At 41.2% G+C, this 20,873-nt stretch overlaps 1 protein-coding gene across 3 annotated transcripts in view; it reads left to right on the top strand.

The window, feature by feature from the left end:
* Positions 1 to 488: 488 nt before the first annotated feature.
* Positions 489 to 20,873, top strand: part of etnk2 (ethanolamine kinase 2) — a 32,494-nt gene continuing 12,109 nt past the window's right edge. The window contains exons 1-7 of one of the 3 annotated variants that reach the window (XM_061785603.1): positions 489 to 985; positions 8,458 to 8,595; positions 8,699 to 8,820; positions 9,542 to 9,682; positions 12,698 to 12,840; positions 15,109 to 15,192; positions 15,944 to 16,696. In XM_061785603.1, the coding sequence (XP_061641587.1) occupies positions 839 to 985; positions 8,458 to 8,595; positions 8,699 to 8,820; positions 9,542 to 9,682; positions 12,698 to 12,840; positions 15,109 to 15,192; positions 15,944 to 16,341 (1,173 nt within the window). In that variant the 5' untranslated portion in view covers positions 489 to 838 and the 3' untranslated portion in view covers positions 16,342 to 16,696. Of the gene's footprint in view, positions 986 to 8,457; positions 8,596 to 8,698; positions 8,821 to 9,541; positions 9,683 to 12,697; positions 12,841 to 15,108; positions 15,193 to 15,943; positions 16,697 to 20,873 lie in introns of those variants that run through there. The other 2 variants (XM_061785604.1, XM_061785605.1) reach the window with 2 other exon arrangements.

Below are 20,873 nucleotides of genomic sequence, written 5' to 3' on the forward strand. Positions count from 1 at the left end.
CTTCCTGTTAAAATTTACAAGTGAGGTAAAAGTGGGCTGCTAGTGGGCACTTTGGTGCTACTATAGTTGGGTTCAGGAGGCTACTATAGGTCGTGCATGACACATATTTAGATTAGATTAGATAGATAGATATATATATTTATATTTATAGCAATTATATATTAATAGCTGTTTTTAGAAACTGCTACATCACAGCCTTCTGTAACAGGCAATTCTGTAACAGGCAATAAGGCAAATAGTTTGGGATATTTCGTGATTATGGGGTGGCTCGCAGCACTGGATCCCACTGACCGGATCTCAATAGTCGGAATCAAAACAAGAGCAATCTGTGGTAAAATGACAAATCTTTAAATCAGTGTTTACTTTAGGATCACAATTAATCCATGACGGTGATTTGTGTTTAGACCTTGATACAAAGCGGAAAAGTGGAGGACAACACGTTTGCTTTGAAAATGAAATGAAACCAATTCGCCAGACGTCGGGCCCCTTCGTCCAAACTCGGAAATCATGGGCGTGCTCGGCTGCGTGGTCTCAAATGGGGGCACAATCGGATGATCCCGGATGGGCGGAGCCAAGTAGGAGGAAGTGGTAACAGTTGGCTAGCCGGCAGCCTGTAGGAAGTGCGACCGGCCGGCGGCGAGTATCTTTCCTGGCATTGCAGACACTTCAGTCCCGCATCCATTACAGCCATTACACGTTGTTTCTGAGCCACCGTCACATTCTGAAAATATATCTTCAAACGAGTTTCCTTGCTATCGAGGCGACTCTTGTATGCTACACAGTTACTACAAATATCGTAGAAGAGCCCGGAGATTAACGGGTAAAAGACGGTGGGATCATGGAAACGCAGATCCATGTGCCTGTCGGCTCGCCGCTCATACGAAAGATTGCCATTTTTGTTGACGAGCACAACGTGAAGGAAGGAGCAATGAAGATCATGAAAGAGCTGAGACCGGAGTGGGACGTGAACTATGTCAAGACGAAGGTATGTCAGCTGCGAAGCTAGCTGTATGCTAGGCTAAACGAACATTGGGAGTCCTGTGTAATGCGCTGCAGCATCACAAGGCAAGACCAGACAGTCAGCAGGAGGGAGGTCCAGGAAACCAGCAAATTCATCTTTCTTTTTAACTACACCATCAATACTTTTTCTTGTCTTATACAATTCAAAGTTGGGACGTTGTGTTAAACATTAATCAAAACAGAATACAATGATTTGCAAATCATGTTCAACCTATATTTAATTGAATACACTACAAAGACAAGATATTTAATGTTCAAACTGATCAACTTTATTGTTTTTAGAAAATAATCATGAACTTAGAATTTTATGGCTGCAACACGTTCCAAAAAAGCTGGGACAGGGTCATGTTTACCACTGTGTTGCATCACCTTTTCTTTTAACAACATTCAATAAACGTTTGGGAACTGAGGACAGAATTATTTCCCATTCATGCTTGATGTATATGCAATGGCGACGCAGAGTTAAATGTCTTGTGCGGAGCGGATCGACAAATCATGACATGAAAGCTGATCAGCATAAAATGTTAATTATCGGCCGATACCGATCAGATCTGCGTAAAGTCTAGTCTCACCGTGACACACCGGGAGAGAGTCAACTTGAAAATAAAAGCCATCCATCCATGAGAAAAGTTCTGTCGGAGGTGGGAGTTGAAACTCCTTCTGACAGGGGATTCTACCAGATGTTCCCAGAAGAACCTCACAATACGTTTGTGCCTGCCAGGTCAGACCGGCATCTTCCCCCACCATCGGAGCCAACTCACCACCAGGTAGTAATCGGTTGACAGCTCTGCCCCTCTCCCTACCTGAGTGTCCAAGACATGCGGCCAGAAGTCCTACGACACGACCACAAAGTAGATCATAGAACTGCGGCCTGGGGTGTCTCGCTGCCAATTACACATATGGACACCCTTCTGAGTTATGGACAAACCGTGGCGAGCACAGAAGTCTAATAACAGTACACAGCTCGGGTTCTTATCCGGAGGGTCCATTCCTCCCAATCACGCCCTTCCATGTCTCACTGTCATTGCCCACGTGAGCATCGAAGTCGCCCAGCAGAGCGATGAACTCCCCAGCGGGAGCGCTCTCCAGCACCCCCTCCAAGGACTCCAAAAAGGGTGCGTACTCTGAACTGCTGTTTGGTGCATAGGCACAAACAACAGTCAGGACCCGCCCCCCCACCCGAAGGCGGAGGGAGGCTACCCTTTCGTCCACCGGGGTGAACCACTGTGTACAGGCGCCAAGCCGGGGGGCAATAAGTATACCCACACCTGCTCTGTGCCTCTCACCGTGGGCAACTCTAGAGTGGAAGAGAGTCCAACCCCTCTCAAGAGGACTGGTACCAGAGCCCAAGCCATGTGTGGAGGCGAGCCCGACTATATCTAGTTGGAACTTGTCGACCTCACACACCAGCTCCGGCTCCTTCGCTGCCAGAGAGGTGACATTCCACGTCCCTAGAGCCAGCTTCTGTACCCGGGGATCGGATTGCCAAGGATTATTTTGCGCGGATGTTTTTTGGAAAAAAGAAAATGTTCCCATTCATACTTATTATTTCTAAAATTCCCCCATTTTAACATCCCATGGAAATTTACAATTCCAATGAAGTTGGGAAGTTGTGTTAAACATAAATAAAAACAGAATACAATGATTTGCAAATCATGTTCAACCTATATTTAATTGAATACACTACAGAGACAAGATATTTAAAGTTCAAACTGATAAACTTTATTGTTTTTAGCAAATAATCATTAACTTAGAATTTTATGGCTGCAACACGTTCCAAACAAGCTGGGACAAAGTCATTTTTACCACTGTGTTACGTCACCTTTTCTTTTAACAACATTCAGTAAACGTTTGGGAACTGGGGAAACTAATTGTTGAAGCTTTGTAGGTGGAATTCTTTCCCATTCTTGCATGATGTACAGCTTCAGCTGTTCAACAGTCCGGGGTCTCCGTTGTCGTATTTTACGCTTCATAATGCGCCACACATTTTCAATGGGAGACAGGTCTGGACTGCAAGCAGGCCAGTCTAGTGCCCGCATTCTTTTACTACGAAGCGACGCTGTTGTAACGTGCAGAATGTGGTTTGGCATTGTCTTGCTGAAGTAAGCAGGGGCGTCCATGAAAAAGACGTTGCTTGGATGGCAGCATATGTTTCTCCAAAACCTGTATGTACCTTTCAGCATTAATGGTGCCTTCACAGATGTGTAAGTTACCCATGCCATTGGCACTAATACAGCCCCATACCATCACAGATGCTGGCTTTTGAACTTTGCGTCCATAACAGTCTGGATGGTTAGTTTCCTCTTTGGCCCGGAGGACACGACGTCCACAATTTCCAAAAACAATTTGAAATGTGGACTCGTCGGACCACAAAACACTTTTCCACTTTGCATCAGTCCATCTTAGATGAGCTCGGGCCCAGAGAAGCCGGCGGCGTTTCTGGGTGTTGTTGATAAATGGCTTTTGCTTTGCATAGTAAACTTTCAAGTTGCACTTACGGATGTAGCGCCAAACTGTACTTACTGACATTGGTTTTCTGACGTATTCCTGAGACCATGTGGTGATATCCTTTACACATTGATGTCGGTTTTTGATGCAGTGCCGCCTGAGAGATCGAAGGTCACAGGCATTCAATGTTGGTTTTGGGCCTTGCCGCTTACATGCAATGATTTCTCCAGATTCTCTGAACCGTTTGATGATGATATGGACCGTAGATGATGAAATCCCTAAATTCCTTGCAATTGTACGTTGAGGAACATTCTCCTTAAACTGTTCGACTATTTTCTCATGCAGTTGCTCACAAAGAGGTGAACCTCGCCCAATCTTTGCTTGTGAATGACTGAGCAATTCAGGGAACCTCCTTTTATACCCAATCATGGCACCCACCTGTTCCCAATTAGCCAGTTCACCTGTGGGATGTTCCAAACCGCTGTTTGATGAGAATTCCTGTTGGATTTATCTTACCCAACATTATAAAAATTAGACACAAAAGGAATGAAGACACTGGTTTCTTTTTCTCATGAGGAGGGCGTATGGGAGATTGTTCAGATCACAGCCTCTCAACACGCTCTAAACAATCCCCCCCCTCGCTCCTGCATTTATTTGAAATAGGAGGGATTTACAAATCATAATGTTCTAAGCAATAAGACACAACACAAAATATTTGATAATAAGAGGGTTTTTCCCAGACATAGTATTCTAAACAATAAGACACGACACATATTTGATAATAAGAGGGTTTTTCCCAGACATAGTATTCTAAGCAATAAGACACAACACAAGTCAGTGACATGATCTCAACCATGATCTCGCCAAGTCAGTGACATGATCTCAACCCAATAGAGCACGGTTTTCACTGAAGAACGTGAAGGCAGCAAAACCTGCAAACAGGCAGCAATAGAATGTATCTGTATTGAAGCCCTAACAAAGTATGTCCAGGGGAAACTCAGAATATGGTGCTGCGCATTAAGTGTTAAAGGTTATAGTAATCGTTTGAACTGAGTGCATTAAGGGGGCTGTAATTCCTAAATGTTAAATGCCATGCTTTTGTAAACCGTAATTTAAGGCTTGAAGTCTACAGTTTAATCACATCTTGACTGTTTAAATCTGTTGCTGTGGAGTATGAAAGCAAAAAAAAAAAACTAAATCAAATAAAAACAAGCCAAAAGTGCACACTGCAGTGTGTTTTTGTGAGTAAAACCTAGTTTCTGATAAAATATTAAAAATATCGCCGGTAAAAAGGTCTTCTGACATCTAGAAAAGTTTTATATAAACCTTTATTATTAGACTACACCGATCTGATCGGTATCGGCCAATCATTAGCATTTTATGCTGATCGGCTTTAATGTCAAAATTCGCGATCCGATCCGCAAAAGACATTTACTCCACGTCGCCATCGTGTACAGTATATTTTAATCCCAAAGCTAGTTTATTTTTAGCCTTGTCCTGTGTATTTTGACATTGTACTGTAAATATCTGACCACCGATAAAAAAAAAAAAGAAAAGAAAACATGTTGGCGGTGTGGGACCGACAACACGTAATGCCCACATCAGACCACAAGACAAATTTGGTGTTTCACGATTGCACTACGTCAGACTATCCATCAATTTTCTGCACTGATTCATCCTCACAAGAGTCGCGGGCGTGCTGGAGCCTATCCCAGCTATCTTCGGGCGAGAGGCGGGGTACACCCCGAAGTGGCGCCAGCCAATTGCAGGGCACATATAAACAAACAACCATTCGCGCACACATTCACACCTAAGGGAAATTTATAGTCCTCAATCAACCTACCATGCATGTTTTTGGGATGTGTGAGGAAACCCGAGTACCCGGAGAAAACCCATGCAGGCACGGGAGAGCATGGAAACTCCACACAGGCGGGGCCGGGATTTGAACTGTGAGGCAGATGTGCCAACCACTCCTTAACAATGCCCGCCCTATGTCAGACTACTGCAATAAAATCTTGTATTCCGATACCTCTGCATCCCGTTTTTTACGATCATTGGGCTTTATCTTGTCAACTCAAACGTGACCGGATACACTTGTTACCATGGTGACGACAACAATAATGGACCACGCCGTGTGTTTATTAGACCAAAATGGGGAAAAACGTGTTGGTGGTCACACATGCTCGGGAGAGGAGTTTTATTCTAGGATTGCTTGAGGTATGTTCTCGTGCTTTTAATACGATATGGCTTGCAAGCAGGTAACAAAACGTTATGTAGCCTAGAAAGCTAGTGCTAGCACTAACTGTTATAAGCGAACATTCAGGCGTTCTGTCGAATCATGCTCTAAAGGTTTGCTGTGTGTAATTACAATAAAGTAATTTAATTACAATAAGTTGGCACCCATTATTTCTGTCATGTTGTACTGTTGGTTTGACCTGATTGATTAAAATAGACAATCTGACTGGAGCAGTGATTTCTAACCTTTATGGAGCCAAGGAACATATTTTACAATTGAAAAACCTCACGGCACACCAACAAACATAAATGTCACAAAAAGTGGATACATTAATTACTGTATATACTTCCTGCTATCTAAAAGAAGACCATTCATTTGTTCTGTCCGGCACTATGCCTTACTGGCATAAATAGATGAACAAAGATACATTATTTATTGTAAATATAACTTTTTGAGCAATTAAGTACACAAGTATATACAGTAAATGAACAAGTAATTTAAATAGACTCATTGCTACATCTTGTGATCGGATCGGTGATCGGTTATCGCTTTTTTTCCAACTCACAGATCGGTGATCGGCCCAAAAAAATCCTGCTCGTGTAAAGCCTATTTATTATTGTGTGACAGTTACAGCAGCTGCTGTTTCTGCTCCAGTATATAAACTCACAGCTCTTTTGGTTGTCGTCGTACAGTGCACTTTGTCTTAGTTACTTCAAGACATGATTATTCAACAGTCATTTTCATACAATCAAGCTGAATCTTTAAACGATTTATCAATTCCAAAAGCATCCCTAACTTTTGTCAGGTCAGACACGCGGAGCTGTCCTGAATGGCCACCACCCAGACAAGGTTTTTGTCCACTGGAGGCCTTTGTCTGGCAGAGCTTGTTGTAGTTGATTTGCTTGATGACTGGCAATGCGTTTCTTAGTCAGGTCACAGCAGATACTAGAGCTAGGCCAAAGTTTGACTTTATTTTTGCAAAAATATGGAAACACTGAATGGACTTAGTTAGGGATTGGCATAATTGCTTATTTGCTGTACTGTTAAATTCAATTTCATTTGTTTGCGGCCTGAAAAATAATAACCATAATCTTGTCACATGTGATCAAAAGGTAGAATTTTTTTTTTTTTTTTTTAACATACCTGAAATTGACTGGTCTAGGATGTACCCCATCTCTCCCCAAAAATGTATTGTATTTTTTTATGTATTTATTTATTTTTAACATTAGTGGTTGATTTCACTTTAAACTTGTATGACTGTTAACATTAAAGAATGAGATTCCTGAAATGTATCAGCAATGCAGCTTTTATTACCCCTTACTCTCCATTTCTAGTTAACTTCTCCTAATACTTGTATGACAGTGAAATTCCTTTGCAAATTGTTACCTAAAACATTGCCTGTACAGTTAAGATTACCTTTATTAGTCCCACAGTGGGGTAATTTGACCCCCCCCCCCCCTCCCCCCCCCCCCCCAAAATCAATATAATTAAAAGTTTCATCATGGTGACAGTTTTGACTCTGGAACAATAATTACAAATACAGGGGGGGGGGCATGCTTGGTCTACGATGGAGTTCTGTTTCTTCATCAGTTGTCACTGACAAAACCCAATTTTGTAAGCAAGTCGGAACACACCGTAGTCCCTATTAACCTGTGCTAATGCAGTACTTAAGTCATAATCGCAATATTAATATGAACAACACTTCTAGGCCATGAATGGAAAACCATTTCATGAAAAAACTCCTGTAGTTGGCTTGCAATTGGTAAGGGACAAAGTAGTTCATAACACCATTTGTAGCCATGAAATGTAGTTGGAGACTATCATAAACTCAGGTCCCCCTGTTTAATTATTCTCAAACTGAAATTTTGTTTTAAAAGTTTGCGAATCGGATTGTGTTCTACTTTAAAAGTTTCAATGTTGTTGTATTTAAGGATCCTCAAATTCCAGGAAATTGAACTCTAATGAAATACATTTCCCTCCAGGTCAGTTTTTTTTAAATGATTTAATAAACAGATAAATGTGCATGTTTAGCAACCCCCAGATACATGATGTTACTGCAATCAGGAGAGCTCAAACACCCTCCTCACCCCGACATGAACCTTGGCTGAATGTTTACGTCTGTCTGGGTCCAAAGTTGCTGTCTATTGATGTATTGGTCACCGGTTTTAGCAGTGTATTGTGTGGCAGGTGGAGGGGATCAGTCATGATGTAGACAACGGTGTTTTTGCCAGTGTGTTGATAGTCATAACAAGGATGGCTACACGCCCACCTTTGTGGTTGGCCATGCGTGGAATGCCAGAAACTGTATGTGTGAGTGAGCGCCTGAGATGGCATGTACAGGACATGTCGTTGTTGTGTTGACTTCAGTTGGAGTTACTGGCCCACGGGTTCCCACTTGTTTAATTTTTTAGAGCACTTCAATTTTGATTGTGTGATGACCCCCAAAAAGAATATTAAATAGTCATTGAAACTGTCCACTAGTCTTCTTGAAACTTTTGTACCAGTGTTTTAATAGGGCTTGAGCATTGATATGCTAAAAACCTATTAACTTTACAAATTCAGCATGTTCTAGATGCAGAATAATGCAATTTTAGATACAAAATAACCATTTTCTTCTTGGAATTGTTCAACAGAAATAATTTCAAATCTTCCAGCGTTGTTGTCATTTGCCACTTAGCCTTTCAAAACCTTCTTGTCTGTTGCTCAAGTTTCAATCTACAAAAAGATTGCATTTGATTTCCTTCTTCCTTCAGTTCTTCACCGATGGGACAACCAACAAACTGGTGGGCTGTTATGTGGAGGATAGTCCAGAAGATGTGGTCTTGGTACGGGTTTATGGGAACAAGACGGAGCTAATTGTGGATAGAGACAATGAGCTTAAAAGCTTTCAGGTACATTACATGTTTAATGCTATAAAGGTGTCAAACTGGTAAGCTGTTTCCGCCAGTATTGTTCCACTTACTGAAATAAATGCTATTTATTTTTCTCCTCCAGGTGCTGCATGCCAATGGTTGTGCTCCTCGTCTTTACTGCAGTTTTCAAAATGGCATCTGTTACGAATACATGCAAGGGGATGCTCTTGGGACAAAAGACGTCAGGGATCCTTCTTTACTCAGGTTGGGAACTGCAAACACCACCTAGAAAACTTACAATATTTACAGTCTCTGACAACTCACATGCAAGATTTACTGCTGAGAAATCCAATTAAAACACATATGTAGAACAAAGACAGTTGCACCGAATGCTGAACAAGCCAGCAATATAAGTGATTCTCAACTGAGGCGTCAGGAGTGGGGCCTGTTAAGTCAAAATTAATTATAAAAAGAATGTGTCGATAGTTTGTGTTGATGTTAGAAGGCAAGATGCTGTAAATATGACCATTGGTATTTAAAATGTGAATTTTTCAGACGCACACGGATAGAAAGATCAATATTTGTGATATGTCGCTTGTGATTTAAAAAGATGACTTTTGGTTTGAAGACTTTTTGAAAAATACATTTGGGCCACGACAATGGTGAAATATGGGTCCCACAGTAAGACCATCTGAGTAATTACATTACAATAAAGAGCAATATAAAAAATGTGCCATAAAAACAATATTGTTCATTTTTGATTGACATTGTAAGATGGGTATGGTTTTGACAGAATATGGTGTAGAACTGCTGTACTGTGCATAACTTTGAGACCGCTGCAAGATATTAAAGGAGTTTGATTAACTATTTACATTTTTGTGAAAAAAATATTCGTGACTTTCTTAGGGGAAAATACACAAAGGATAAAGAATTACATCACGCTTAATAGAAATACTGATATTTGCGTGTGCGTGTGTTCCCACAGACTGATAGCCGGAGAGATGGCTCGTATCCATGCCATCCACGCGCATAACGGATGCATCCCGAAACCCAACCTCTGGATTAAGATGCAAAAATACTTCTCCCTTGTGGCCACAGAGTTCACAGAACAAGCTTCCAACATCAGGTGAGATGTTGTTTCTCAACTGCTGTTCTGGGATTCATCAAGGATTTTGCTTGAAGATTGTTTCACCACTACACTCCAATTTAATTCAGTCAATTTGTTTAATGGTCCAGAGTCGGTGGTGGATGTTGAAATGTCGTAATCTTTACTGCTGTGACTGCAGGTCTGATGTCTTTATTGTCATGTTAATGGGCCTTACATTAAATCCAGCATGATGCTAATGTAACTAACAATCAAACGCGACTGGATAGGACAGAAGTGCAGTTGTTTGCTTAGCTCGGTGTTCAAGTCAACTTTATTGTTTTCCGTAGTAACGAGGCACAACTTGTTTCCCGGATAGACGCACACAGTGCAGATGAACAGCTGCCCGAAGCTGAAAAGGAAATATAGCCCTTACAGGCATACCTTGTGCTTACAAATCAAGGCATATGTTAAGCACTTGAGTGTTCAGTCCCTCTGGGAGCTCACCACAGATGAGAAGAAACAACCTGCATCGCAGGAAGCGCCAAGGCTGACTGTATGATTACTTCCCATAATCCCATTACATTTATCACTTTACAAGTCTCTCCTCAACACACAAATTTCTTTGGCTGAATTTCTAAACCCTTTGCACACTAGCCACTAGTCCTCCCTTTACAATGTTCCCAAGTCCCAACATATGTTGTTCTGGGTAGCAAATGATGCCAGGGTTCCCACGCAAGTATGGAAAAATATGGAGTTTGATTTCATAAATTTCCAGGTCTGGAAAAGTATGGAAAATGAAAACCATTGTATGGAAAAATATTCATGTTTCCAAGACTGTTACAACAGCTCTTTTTAGTAAAACAAAACATTAGGAATATCTAAAAAAATATATATATATAGAGAGAGATTGATCTGTGTTTTTTTAATGTATTTATTTATTTTATTAAACAGCTACAATGTTTGTGTGAGAGCAAACCTTATTATACGATGGACTTGGAGAAAACTCGATTCTGATTGGCTCAGAAAATTCCATTCCATTCCACTGGGAAACAATTAGGGAAAAAATTCCGTTATTTTTAAAAAAAATTTATGCTGACTAAAACTAAAATTGGCATGCTGATTCCAAAATTGCAGTCATATTTTTTCTCCACAGCTTACCCTCCAGATAAGCAAAATTCCACTGATTAGCTGTAGTATGACTTGGTAGCTGATAACGATTGGACTCATCTACAGCTACGTGGAAAATTATTTGTGCAGTCACAATTGAGAAAAAAAACAGCATAAAATTTCATTTTATGCTGATTTTTTAGTTTTCAAAGCTTGTAACTATTCCATCTTAGTGTTTTATTTATATAGGTAGATATTTCCTTTGTTCCACTTTGTTCTCACTTTGTTCAAAAAGTTGACGTGATAGAGAAAAACTGAGATCAGTTTTGGATTCCGCACCCAAAAACGAATTAAAAACAGACCTAACTCAACAAAAAATGTGTTCCTCAGTGTTACAGTATCAGCTGAAAATGTACACCCTTCGAGCATCTCAAGTAATTCCTGTCTAAAAAAATCATTACATTGTTCCAAATTAAAGCGCAGCCCCCTTAGCCGTTAGATTATACGAGCAAACATAGCAACTTGACGTGAAGTACTCTTTGGACAAATATTAGCAAATTTTAAACAATAATGAGTGATTTAATCATTTCCTTTTTTTGATGATTAAACACTTTTGATGACTGGGATGCTGCTGAGGAATTGAGGAAAAAAATGAAGCGACAAAAGAGGCATAAATCTCCGTAAGATTTAAATGAACTCGCCGACGACCGTAACCCTAACCCTAAATCAACGTGAAATCGCAGGCCACATATAAACAACCATTCCCACTCACATTCACACCTCAGGCTAATATAGAGTCTTCAATTAATGTACCAAGCATGCTTTTAGGATGTGGGAGGAAACTGTAGTACCCGGAGAAAACCCACGCAGGCACGGGGAGAACATGCAAACTCCACACTAGCAAGGCCGGATTTGAACCCGGGTCCTCAGAACTGTGAGCCAGATGTGCTAACCAGTTGCTTTAAGTGCCGCTCAGTCTAAAATTTTTAACCAAAAATTATTTCAACACTAATATGAATCAGTGAGTGTGCACAATTCGGTTATGCATCCTTTGTAAATCTGTATACCTACAGATTTAAGTTGTGGCAGCGCATGGGGGGGAAAAAAAGGTTCTAACAAACCAACCTCTTGAAGTGAAGCTTTTGATTGAAATTTTTTAATATTCAATGTCTTAAAACATTACTACAGGACGTATTTATTTTCACAGAATTGTAGTGTGAACATTGCACACCATTTTATATTTGTGTGCTCCTGAAACTTGGCATTGTTTGGCCTTCATGAGTGCATCAATGTCATTTAAGTGTTGTCAGTGCACCCTCCAGTGGACAAAATTAGCAACAAAAGTTACTTTTATTGAAAAATGGCAGCGAATGTGTTCTCCATCCCCTGACGGGCCGGTTCTGGCCCACGGGCCGTATGTTTGACACCACTGCACTCGTGGTTTGAGAGATGAAGACGGTACAGTACTTAAACTATTCATGTGCAACTTGAAATGAATGTGTGGGAACCTTGTCATGCGCAATGAACTCACTTGCACAGCGACATAATACTGTATGTTGTCACACTGCACAAAAAAGTGTACTCAATTACTGCCACACTTACTGTTTTTCATTTGGTTGTTATGGCCTACAGAAGTGTTTGTCATACAAATGTTTACTGTTATGACTTTACTACAGCGTTAGCATAGCGTAGGGATAGACTATGGCACAATACCATTTACATACAGGTTTAGGTTATGTCGTCATAGAAACACCACTCCGGTGTAAACTGAGGACCCCTTCTACTCTTAAAGTGAATTTAATTTGTCTTTGGTAGTTTGCTGTGATGACAGATACTGTATACAGTACACCTGATAATATTTGCCACACGATTTGAATAGTAGCTCAACATAAAAAACTGACCGACTCCAACTCGTTCTTCACATTTTGCTCCTTGTCGTCAATTTAGAATCCAGAAGGAAGTGCCGAGCAAGGAGGTGCTGGAGCAGGAGATGGTATGGATGAAGGAGCATCTTTCCACGCTGGGTTCGCCTGTGGTTCTCTGCCATAATGACCTGCTCTGCAAGAACATAATACACAACAGCAAAGAGGGTATATACGTTTCATTACTGTGTATATGTGTTTTTTGACAACAACTACTTAAACATTTCTGGGATATTCAAGATTTTCATAATATATTACAGCGGGTCAAGTCACTTTATTAAATGTCCCTTGAAGGACAATTTGATTTGCAGCAGACACATTTGGACAACTTAAGACACACATGATAAAACATACAAGATGTGGGCAGCAAAAGTACAGCAATAAAGTGCATAATTAGTGACAATAAATAGTTCCAAGTGCAAAGTAAGAAATACAATTGATATGCAACCATAAATAATGGTAAAAGCTAATAGTTGAAATGCAAATACAACCCCAATTCCAATGAAGTTGGGACGTTGTGTTAAACAAAAAAACAGAATACAATGATTTGCCAATCATGTTCAAGCTATATTTAATTGAATACACCACAAAGACAAGATATTTAATGTTCAAACTCTGATAAACTTTGTTTTTAGCAAATTATTCACTTAGAATTTTATGGCTGCAACACGTTCCAAAAACGCTGGGACAGGTGGCAAAAAAGACTGAGAAAGTTGAGGAACACTCATCAAACACCTGTTTGGAACATCCCACAGGTGAACAGGCTAATTGGGAACAGGTGGGTGCCATGATTGGGTATAAAAGGAGCTTCCCTGAATTGCTCAGTCATTCACAAGCAAAGACGGGGCGAGGTTCACCTCTTTGTGAACAAGTGCGTGAGAAAATAGTCGAACAGTTTAAGGACAATGTTCCTCAACGTACAATTGCAAGGAATTTAGGGATTTCATCATTTACGGTCCATAATATCATCAAAAGGTTCAGAGAATCTGGAGAAATCACTGCATGTAAGCGACAAGGCCCAAAACCAACATTGAATGCCCGTGACCTTCGATCCCTCAGGCGGCACTGCATCAAAAACCGACATCAATGTGTAAAGGATATCACCACATGAGCTCAGGAACACTTCAGAAAACCAATGTCAGTAAATATAGTTCGGCGCTTCATCCGTAAGTGCAACTTGAAACTCTACTATGCAAAGCAAAAGCCATTTATCAACAACACAAAGAAATGCCGCCGGCTTCTCTGGGCCCGAGCTCATCTAAGATGGACTGATGCAAAGTGGAAAAATGTTCTGTGGTCCAACGAGTCCACATTTCAAATTGTTTTTGGAAATTGTGGACGTCGTGTCCTCCGGGCCAAAGAGGAAAAGAACCATCCGGAATGTTATGGACGCAAAGTTCAAAAGCCAACATCTGTGATAGTATGGGGCTGTGTTAGTGCCAATGTCATGGGTAACTTACACAGTGTCCTCAGTTCCCAAACGTTTATTGAATGTTGTTAAAACAAAAGGTGATGTAACACTGTGGTAAACATGACCCTGTCCCAGCTTTTTTGGAATGTGTTGCAGCCATAAAATTCTAATTCTATTTGCTAAAAACAATAGTTTATCAGTTTGAACATTTAAATATCTTGTCTTTGTAGTGTATTCAATTAAATATAGGTTGAACATGATTTGCAAATCATTGTATTCTGTTTTTATTTGTTTAACATAACGTCCCAACTTCATTGGAATTGGACTTGTAAGAGCAATTGAGGCGAAGGAGTCGCCTCTTTTTCTCTGCGGCATTTAAAGCCTGGATTGAGAGATGTACAGAGGAGTAAGTCTGTTTTTGGTAGGTGGGGGGGACACAAGAAGGAAGCAATTTGTATTCCGGATTGAGAGGATGAGAAGCATCCATAAAGATAGACTTTGCTCTTTTAAGCACCTGGATGTTGAAAATCTCATCGAGACCTGAATTACACCCCAGTTACTTAGACGCCACTCGCACAATACTTTCTAAGGAGTTCTTGTTCTGGTTGGCAAGGTTTAGGTCGAGAGGTTTTGGCTAGATATTTGGGCTTGCCTCAACACACAGCTTGGGCTTTGGAACCAATCCTCTGGAGAGGGCTCTTCCTCTCTGGAGTTGCCCTCTGTGAAAAGGCTCAGTTTTCCTTCTGCTTTGTCTATTTGCACCATACTGAATCCATTGTTCTTAATATTTTGTAAAAGGATAGTGTATTAAATATAAAGGTTTTCCTTATTCTGTATGTACTTGTATTGCTTTGCATTAAAGCAAAGGGAAAAACAAACCAACAAGTTATTTGCTGTACATTAATGATGCCATGAATACTGGTCTGAACCCCTTGACATCACATTAGGCTGTGATGCCCCTGAACTACAATGAGTTTGCAGGTACAATCAAAATGGACTGACCGCCTCCTTGTGTTGTCTTTCAGCTCATGTTCGCTTCATAGACTATGAATACTCCAGTTACAACTACCAGGCTTTCGACATTGGCAACCACTTCAACGAATTTGCAGGTTTGTGACCATTTCTATCCAGATTCAATGGACAGACCTTATCTGACATCTGTCTATTTTAATCGTGATCGCGATTTTGATCGCAATTAAATGAGCCTGATGATTTATTTTTTATTATTATTTTTTCCCCTGGGCATTTTTAAAATACAGTGCCTGCAACATAGCCAGCCAGCCACCAGGGGGCGAACGTATGATCAAGGCTTCATTAAGGGCTGGCACCACACTCTGGGGCCAAACTCAAATAAAAGACTAAAATGACATTGATGTCCAATTTAGTAATCTTTAAAGGTGATTTTTTTTTTATTTGCCATGACTTCAACTTTTAGGCTTGCCTGATCGCAATGAAAAAAACACCGGGAGTAAATAGAGAGTGAAATCACAACTGTCGAGCTTGGCAGTTTGTGTCCGTGCACGACTGACCAATGGTCAAGCAGAACAACTGAGACGTACCCGTCATTGACAGTTCACTATAGTGACGGGGATTTTCAAATGAAAAGTTGGTGCTTACAGCCTAATGTTATTGCGTTTTATGCATTAACTGTTTTTGCTTCCATGAAGTTGCAATTTGTGATTGCACTTTGTGATAGCATATTTATTCACCAGAGTCCCACGTTAAGCCTTTTTGAGTGGTGGCCTGTGAGCCAAGTTGTGGTGGCCCTGTCAGAACTTGTACTGGCCCCGTATATTCACAATATAATGTGTTAGATTTGAGTGATTATTTCATGTATTTATTTATACTGTGTTATTGCAGGCGACACGGTGAACGACTGGTTAGAGCATCAGCCTCACAGTTCTGAGGACCTGGGTTCAATCCCCGACCCCGCCTGTGTGGAGTTTGCATGTTCTCCCCGTGCCTGCGTGGGTTTTCTCCGGGCACTCCGGTTTCCTCCCACATCCCAAAAACATGCGTTAATTGGAGACTCTAAATTGCCCGTAGGCATGACTGTGAGTGCGAATGGTTGTTTGTTTCTATGTGCCCTGCGACTGGCTGGCAACCAGTTCAGGGTGTACCCTACCTCCTGCCCGATGACAGCTGGGATAGGCTCCAGCACGCCCGCGACCCTAGTGAGGAGAAGCGGCTCAGAAAATGGATGGATGTATTGCAGCCGCTTTAAGAAATTATTAGTACAATTGCATTCATGGCATTGACTCTGTACTAACCTTACTAAAGGCATTGCAATTGCACAAATTAATAATAATGCTTAAAAGAATAAATAATCAATTTTAAAATTATTAAAATATTTTCTTGGCACTGACATTCCAACAATGCTTTGTCTTGTGTCTTGATGTTGTGCACACTATGTATATTTACCGGTGCTCCGATCAGTTTTATACTGCCGATTCAAGTACCGGTAATCAGTGCGTGAGATCGCCCATCGTTTGCTTCGTAGTTATTGCGCACCTGCACAGTATGAAGGGGACGCTACACTAGGGCTGTGTGAATTTGGAAAAAACAATAATCATGATCATTTTGATTGATATTGAAATCATGATTAATAAACACAAAAATTCATTCATTCATTCATTTTCCGTACCCTTTATCCTCACTAGTGTCGCGGCATGCTGGAGCCTATCCCAGCTATCTTCGGGCGAGAGGCGGGGTACACCCTGAACTGGTCGCCAGCCAATCGCAGGGCACATATAAACAAACAACCATTCGCACTCACATTCACACCTACGGGCAATTTAGAGTCCTCTATTAACCTACCTTCCATGTTTTTGAGATGTGGGAGGGAACCGGTGTACCCGCAGAAACCCCACGCAGGCACAGGGAGAACATGCAAACTCCACAGAGTTTGAACTCGAATTTGAACCGTGGTCCTCAGCGCTCAACGTGCCGCTCACATAAATTCATTTATTTAAAAAAATTTGTATTCATTCCACTCCCAAAACTCAACTTTAAATAAAACATAACAGAAAATAGATTAGTAACAAGTAAAATAAGAATAGATTAAAATCATAAATACATAAAAATGTGCCAATGCTTTTAGCCATGACTGTATTGTCTTTTATAGCTGTCTACAAAAACCTCTCCTTATTCTGGCATGTACCAAATACAAATAATTTTGATAATGCTAATTGACCTAAAATAGGGAACGTTTTGTCTGAGTTCATGTCAAAGTCAGGAAGTCTTTTTATACGACTATCGGCTTTTCCTGCTGTGTGCGCCTTAGCCTCTTAGGGACTGTGCAGTGCAATGCATGCACGGAGCTACTCATTTTCTGTAAACTAAAGTGCAGAAGAAGAAAGATATAACGTGAATGTACTTGTTTTTAAAATTAAGAATATATGCCCATGAGTGTTATATTACCTGTTTGTATGTGTTACTACCGCGTTTGTGAATATTCGTTGTTTGAAGGTAATCCCTCTCGTCACCACATGCTAATATTAGCTCGCCCTTCCATTTCCAGTTTTCCATTGACTGTTAGGATTAATCTGGCGATTTCTAAAACGAGGTGTGTCTTGTATTTAAATATAAAATGAGGGTAATCATTTTTGTTGTGCGCTTAGTTTTACAGTAAACCCCAACTGGGGCAGGGGAGGGGGTCAGTAAACATCTTAAAGCATGCTCAGGGAGGGCAGATTAGCATTCTACAGGCTGCAAAGTACGAGCTGCTGTATGTGGCTAGCAGCGTTAGCTTTGGCTATCGTCTTGAGGCTAACCTGAACGCATGCTGGTTTCGTTCGCGAGCGTTTCGTTCAGAAGAACGAATCTTTTTAGTAAACAAACTGAACTGAATCATTTTATGAAATGATTCATTCTTTGAGCTTGGCCGCCGCCCGGCACCGTGAGGCAAGCGAGTCGGCTGGGAGCGGAAACGGAACTGCTGAAGCGACCTGTCACTCAGTTCTGAATCTTTGGCTAATGACCAATGAGTAGCCGGTGTGCAGGCGTGGTCAGGACTTCATTAAACGCACTGTCATGTGATTTACGATTCGGCAGCATTGTCACTCACTTGGGCGAATGACCAATGAGCAGCCAGCGTCAGGCAGCGCCGTGCGGGTGGGGGGGGACTTAAGTGAACTGAATGTACTGGAGAACTGAAGAGTAATTCGTTCGTTGAACTTATCAGTCGCGATCTGTTAGACATGAGTGATTCGTTCGTTGAACTTATTCGTTTGTGATCGGCTAAGGAGCGATGTACTAGTACGATGAGTGATTCGTTTGCGCAAGGAACGGCGTTCTACGCAGTGAACGGACTCATGAGTGAGTTTAACCGCAAGTCCTGACGTCCTCGCGGGGATAGCTTCCACTAGCAGCCGTTTCTTCAAGCTAAGCTGATGTTGAGTCAGTCAACCACATGAAAACAAGTACACATATTTAAAATAAATGTAATTTAATAATAAAGGTATATACATACACATACATATCATTCCCTCTGTGTCTCTAGTGCGATTATTAAAGCTTTTTATTTAATAATACTAATAATACATTAGACTTGCATAGCGCTTCTCAAGACACTCAAAGACTCTTTGCACTGATCAGATGACAATACCAGTAAGGTGAGTGTGCAGGAACCCCTGGTGGCAGATGAAAAGTCTTGCCGGCCGGTGAAAGCCTAGTTGGATGTAAGGGGACGCAGAAGGATGGTCGGTAGCTGAGCTCGCTGCACACATATTCACGAGTCATAACCGAAGCTGGGTGTTCGAGAGGTTGCTGAGAGAGAGAGATAGATAGGTAGGTGATAATTTAGCTGAAGGTTTTTTTATTTTTGTATTTTTTTGTTGTTGTTTTTTACTTATTTTATTTTTATAAATCTCCCCGCCTTTCCTAGCTTACATGACAACAACAACGCCGAGTCCTTCGGTGAACGTGTTGAGTGACCGTGAACCTCAGAGATGGGTCCTTAACTGAATGAGGAAGCGCTTGAATGATTTTGAGAAAAAGAACTGAACGAGTCGGTGAATGACTCTTTTGAACAAATCTTTTTAAAGAACTGATTCGAATGAGTCATTAAACTCAAAAGAACTGCCATGCCCATCACTAATGCTTGCCCGGTTATCCAGTCACACGGTAATGGTCAAAGTTTCTCCTTACGTCATCACAACTTCTCGTCTTAGACTGGATGTTTCGGTGATAAAATAATTTCAGACCGACACTGAAAAAGCAGTTTTGGGCCATTTTCGGCAGGCAAAAATTTTTCAGTGACTTAGAAATGTATTTATCTATTTTTCTTATTTAAAGATTCATTTTGCACTGAAAACTGTTATATATTGTTTGTTGAAAAGTAGTGCAATAAAAATGAGGAATAATTGTGATTAATTATCGTGATTACAATCCATTTATTTTCTATACCGCTTATCATATTGATAAAAATATCCAATCATTTTCCGTACTGCTTATTCTCACAAGGGTCACGGGCTTGCAGGCGCCTATCTCAGCTGACTCCGGGCGAGAGGGAGGGTACACCCTGAACTGATCGCCAGTCAATCTCAGGGCACATATAGACAGACAATCATTCACAGTCACATTCACACTTATGGGCAAATTAAAGTTGTCAATTAACCTACCATGTATGTTTGTGGAATGTGGGAGGAAACTGGAGTACCCAGAGAAAACCCACGCAGGCACGGGGAGAACATGCAATCGCCACACAGGCGAGGCCGGATTTGAAACTGGGTCCTCAGAACTGAGAGGCAGATGTGCTAACCATTTGTACACCGTGCAACCCATGATCAAAATAATTATGGTTGTTATTTTGGCCATAATCGTGCAGCCCTAGTGGTGGTACAATTTCATTTATTGCACATGCAATAAACACATGCAATCGTTTTAAAATGTGTATATGTATACCAGTTCAGGGTGTACCCCGCCTCCTGCTCGATGATAGCTGGGATAGGCTCCAGCAGGCCCGCGACCCTAGTGAGGAGAAGCGGCTCAGGAAATGGATGGATGGATGGTATACCTCACCTATGAGAGACAAATGAGGGGGGAAAATCCAGAAAATCTCACGGTCTGATTTTTAAAGAATTTATTAGCAAATTATGGTGGAAAATAAGTATTTGGTGACCTACAAACAAGCAAGATTTCTGGCTCTCACAGACCTGTAACTTCTTCTTTAAGCGGCTCTTCTGTCCTCCACTCGTTACCTGTATTAATGGAACCTGTTTGAACTCGTTATCAGTATAAAAGACACCTGTCCACAACCTCAAACAGTCACACTCCAAACTCTACTATGGCCAAGACCAAAGAGCTGTCAAAGGACACCAGAAACAAAATTGTAGACCTGCACCAGGCTGGGAAGACTGAATCTGCAATAGGTAAGCAGGTTGGTGTGACTAAATCAACTGTGGGAGCAATTATTAGAAAATGGAAGACGTACAAGACCACTGATAATCTCTCTCGATCTGGGGCTCCACTCAAGATTTCACCCCGTGGGCTTAAAATGATCACAAGAACGGTGAACAAAAATCCCAGAACCACACAGCGGGGACCAGGTGAGAGCTGGGACCAAAGTAACAAAGGCTACCATCAGTAACACACTACGCCGCCAGGGACTCAAATCCTGCAGTGCCAGACGTGTCCCCCTGCTTAAGCCAGTACATGTCCAGGCCCGTCTGTAATTTGCTAGAGAGCATTTGGATGTTCCAGAAGAGGATTGGGAGAATGCCATATGGTCAGATGAAACCAAAATAGAACTTTTTGGTAAAAACTCAACTAGTCGTGTTTGAAGGAGAAA

The sequence above is a fragment of the Phyllopteryx taeniolatus genome, chromosome 9, assembly GCF_024500385.1.
Source record: "Phyllopteryx taeniolatus isolate TA_2022b chromosome 9, UOR_Ptae_1.2, whole genome shotgun sequence".
Classification (NCBI taxonomy): domain Eukaryota; kingdom Metazoa; phylum Chordata; class Actinopteri; order Syngnathiformes; family Syngnathidae; genus Phyllopteryx; species Phyllopteryx taeniolatus.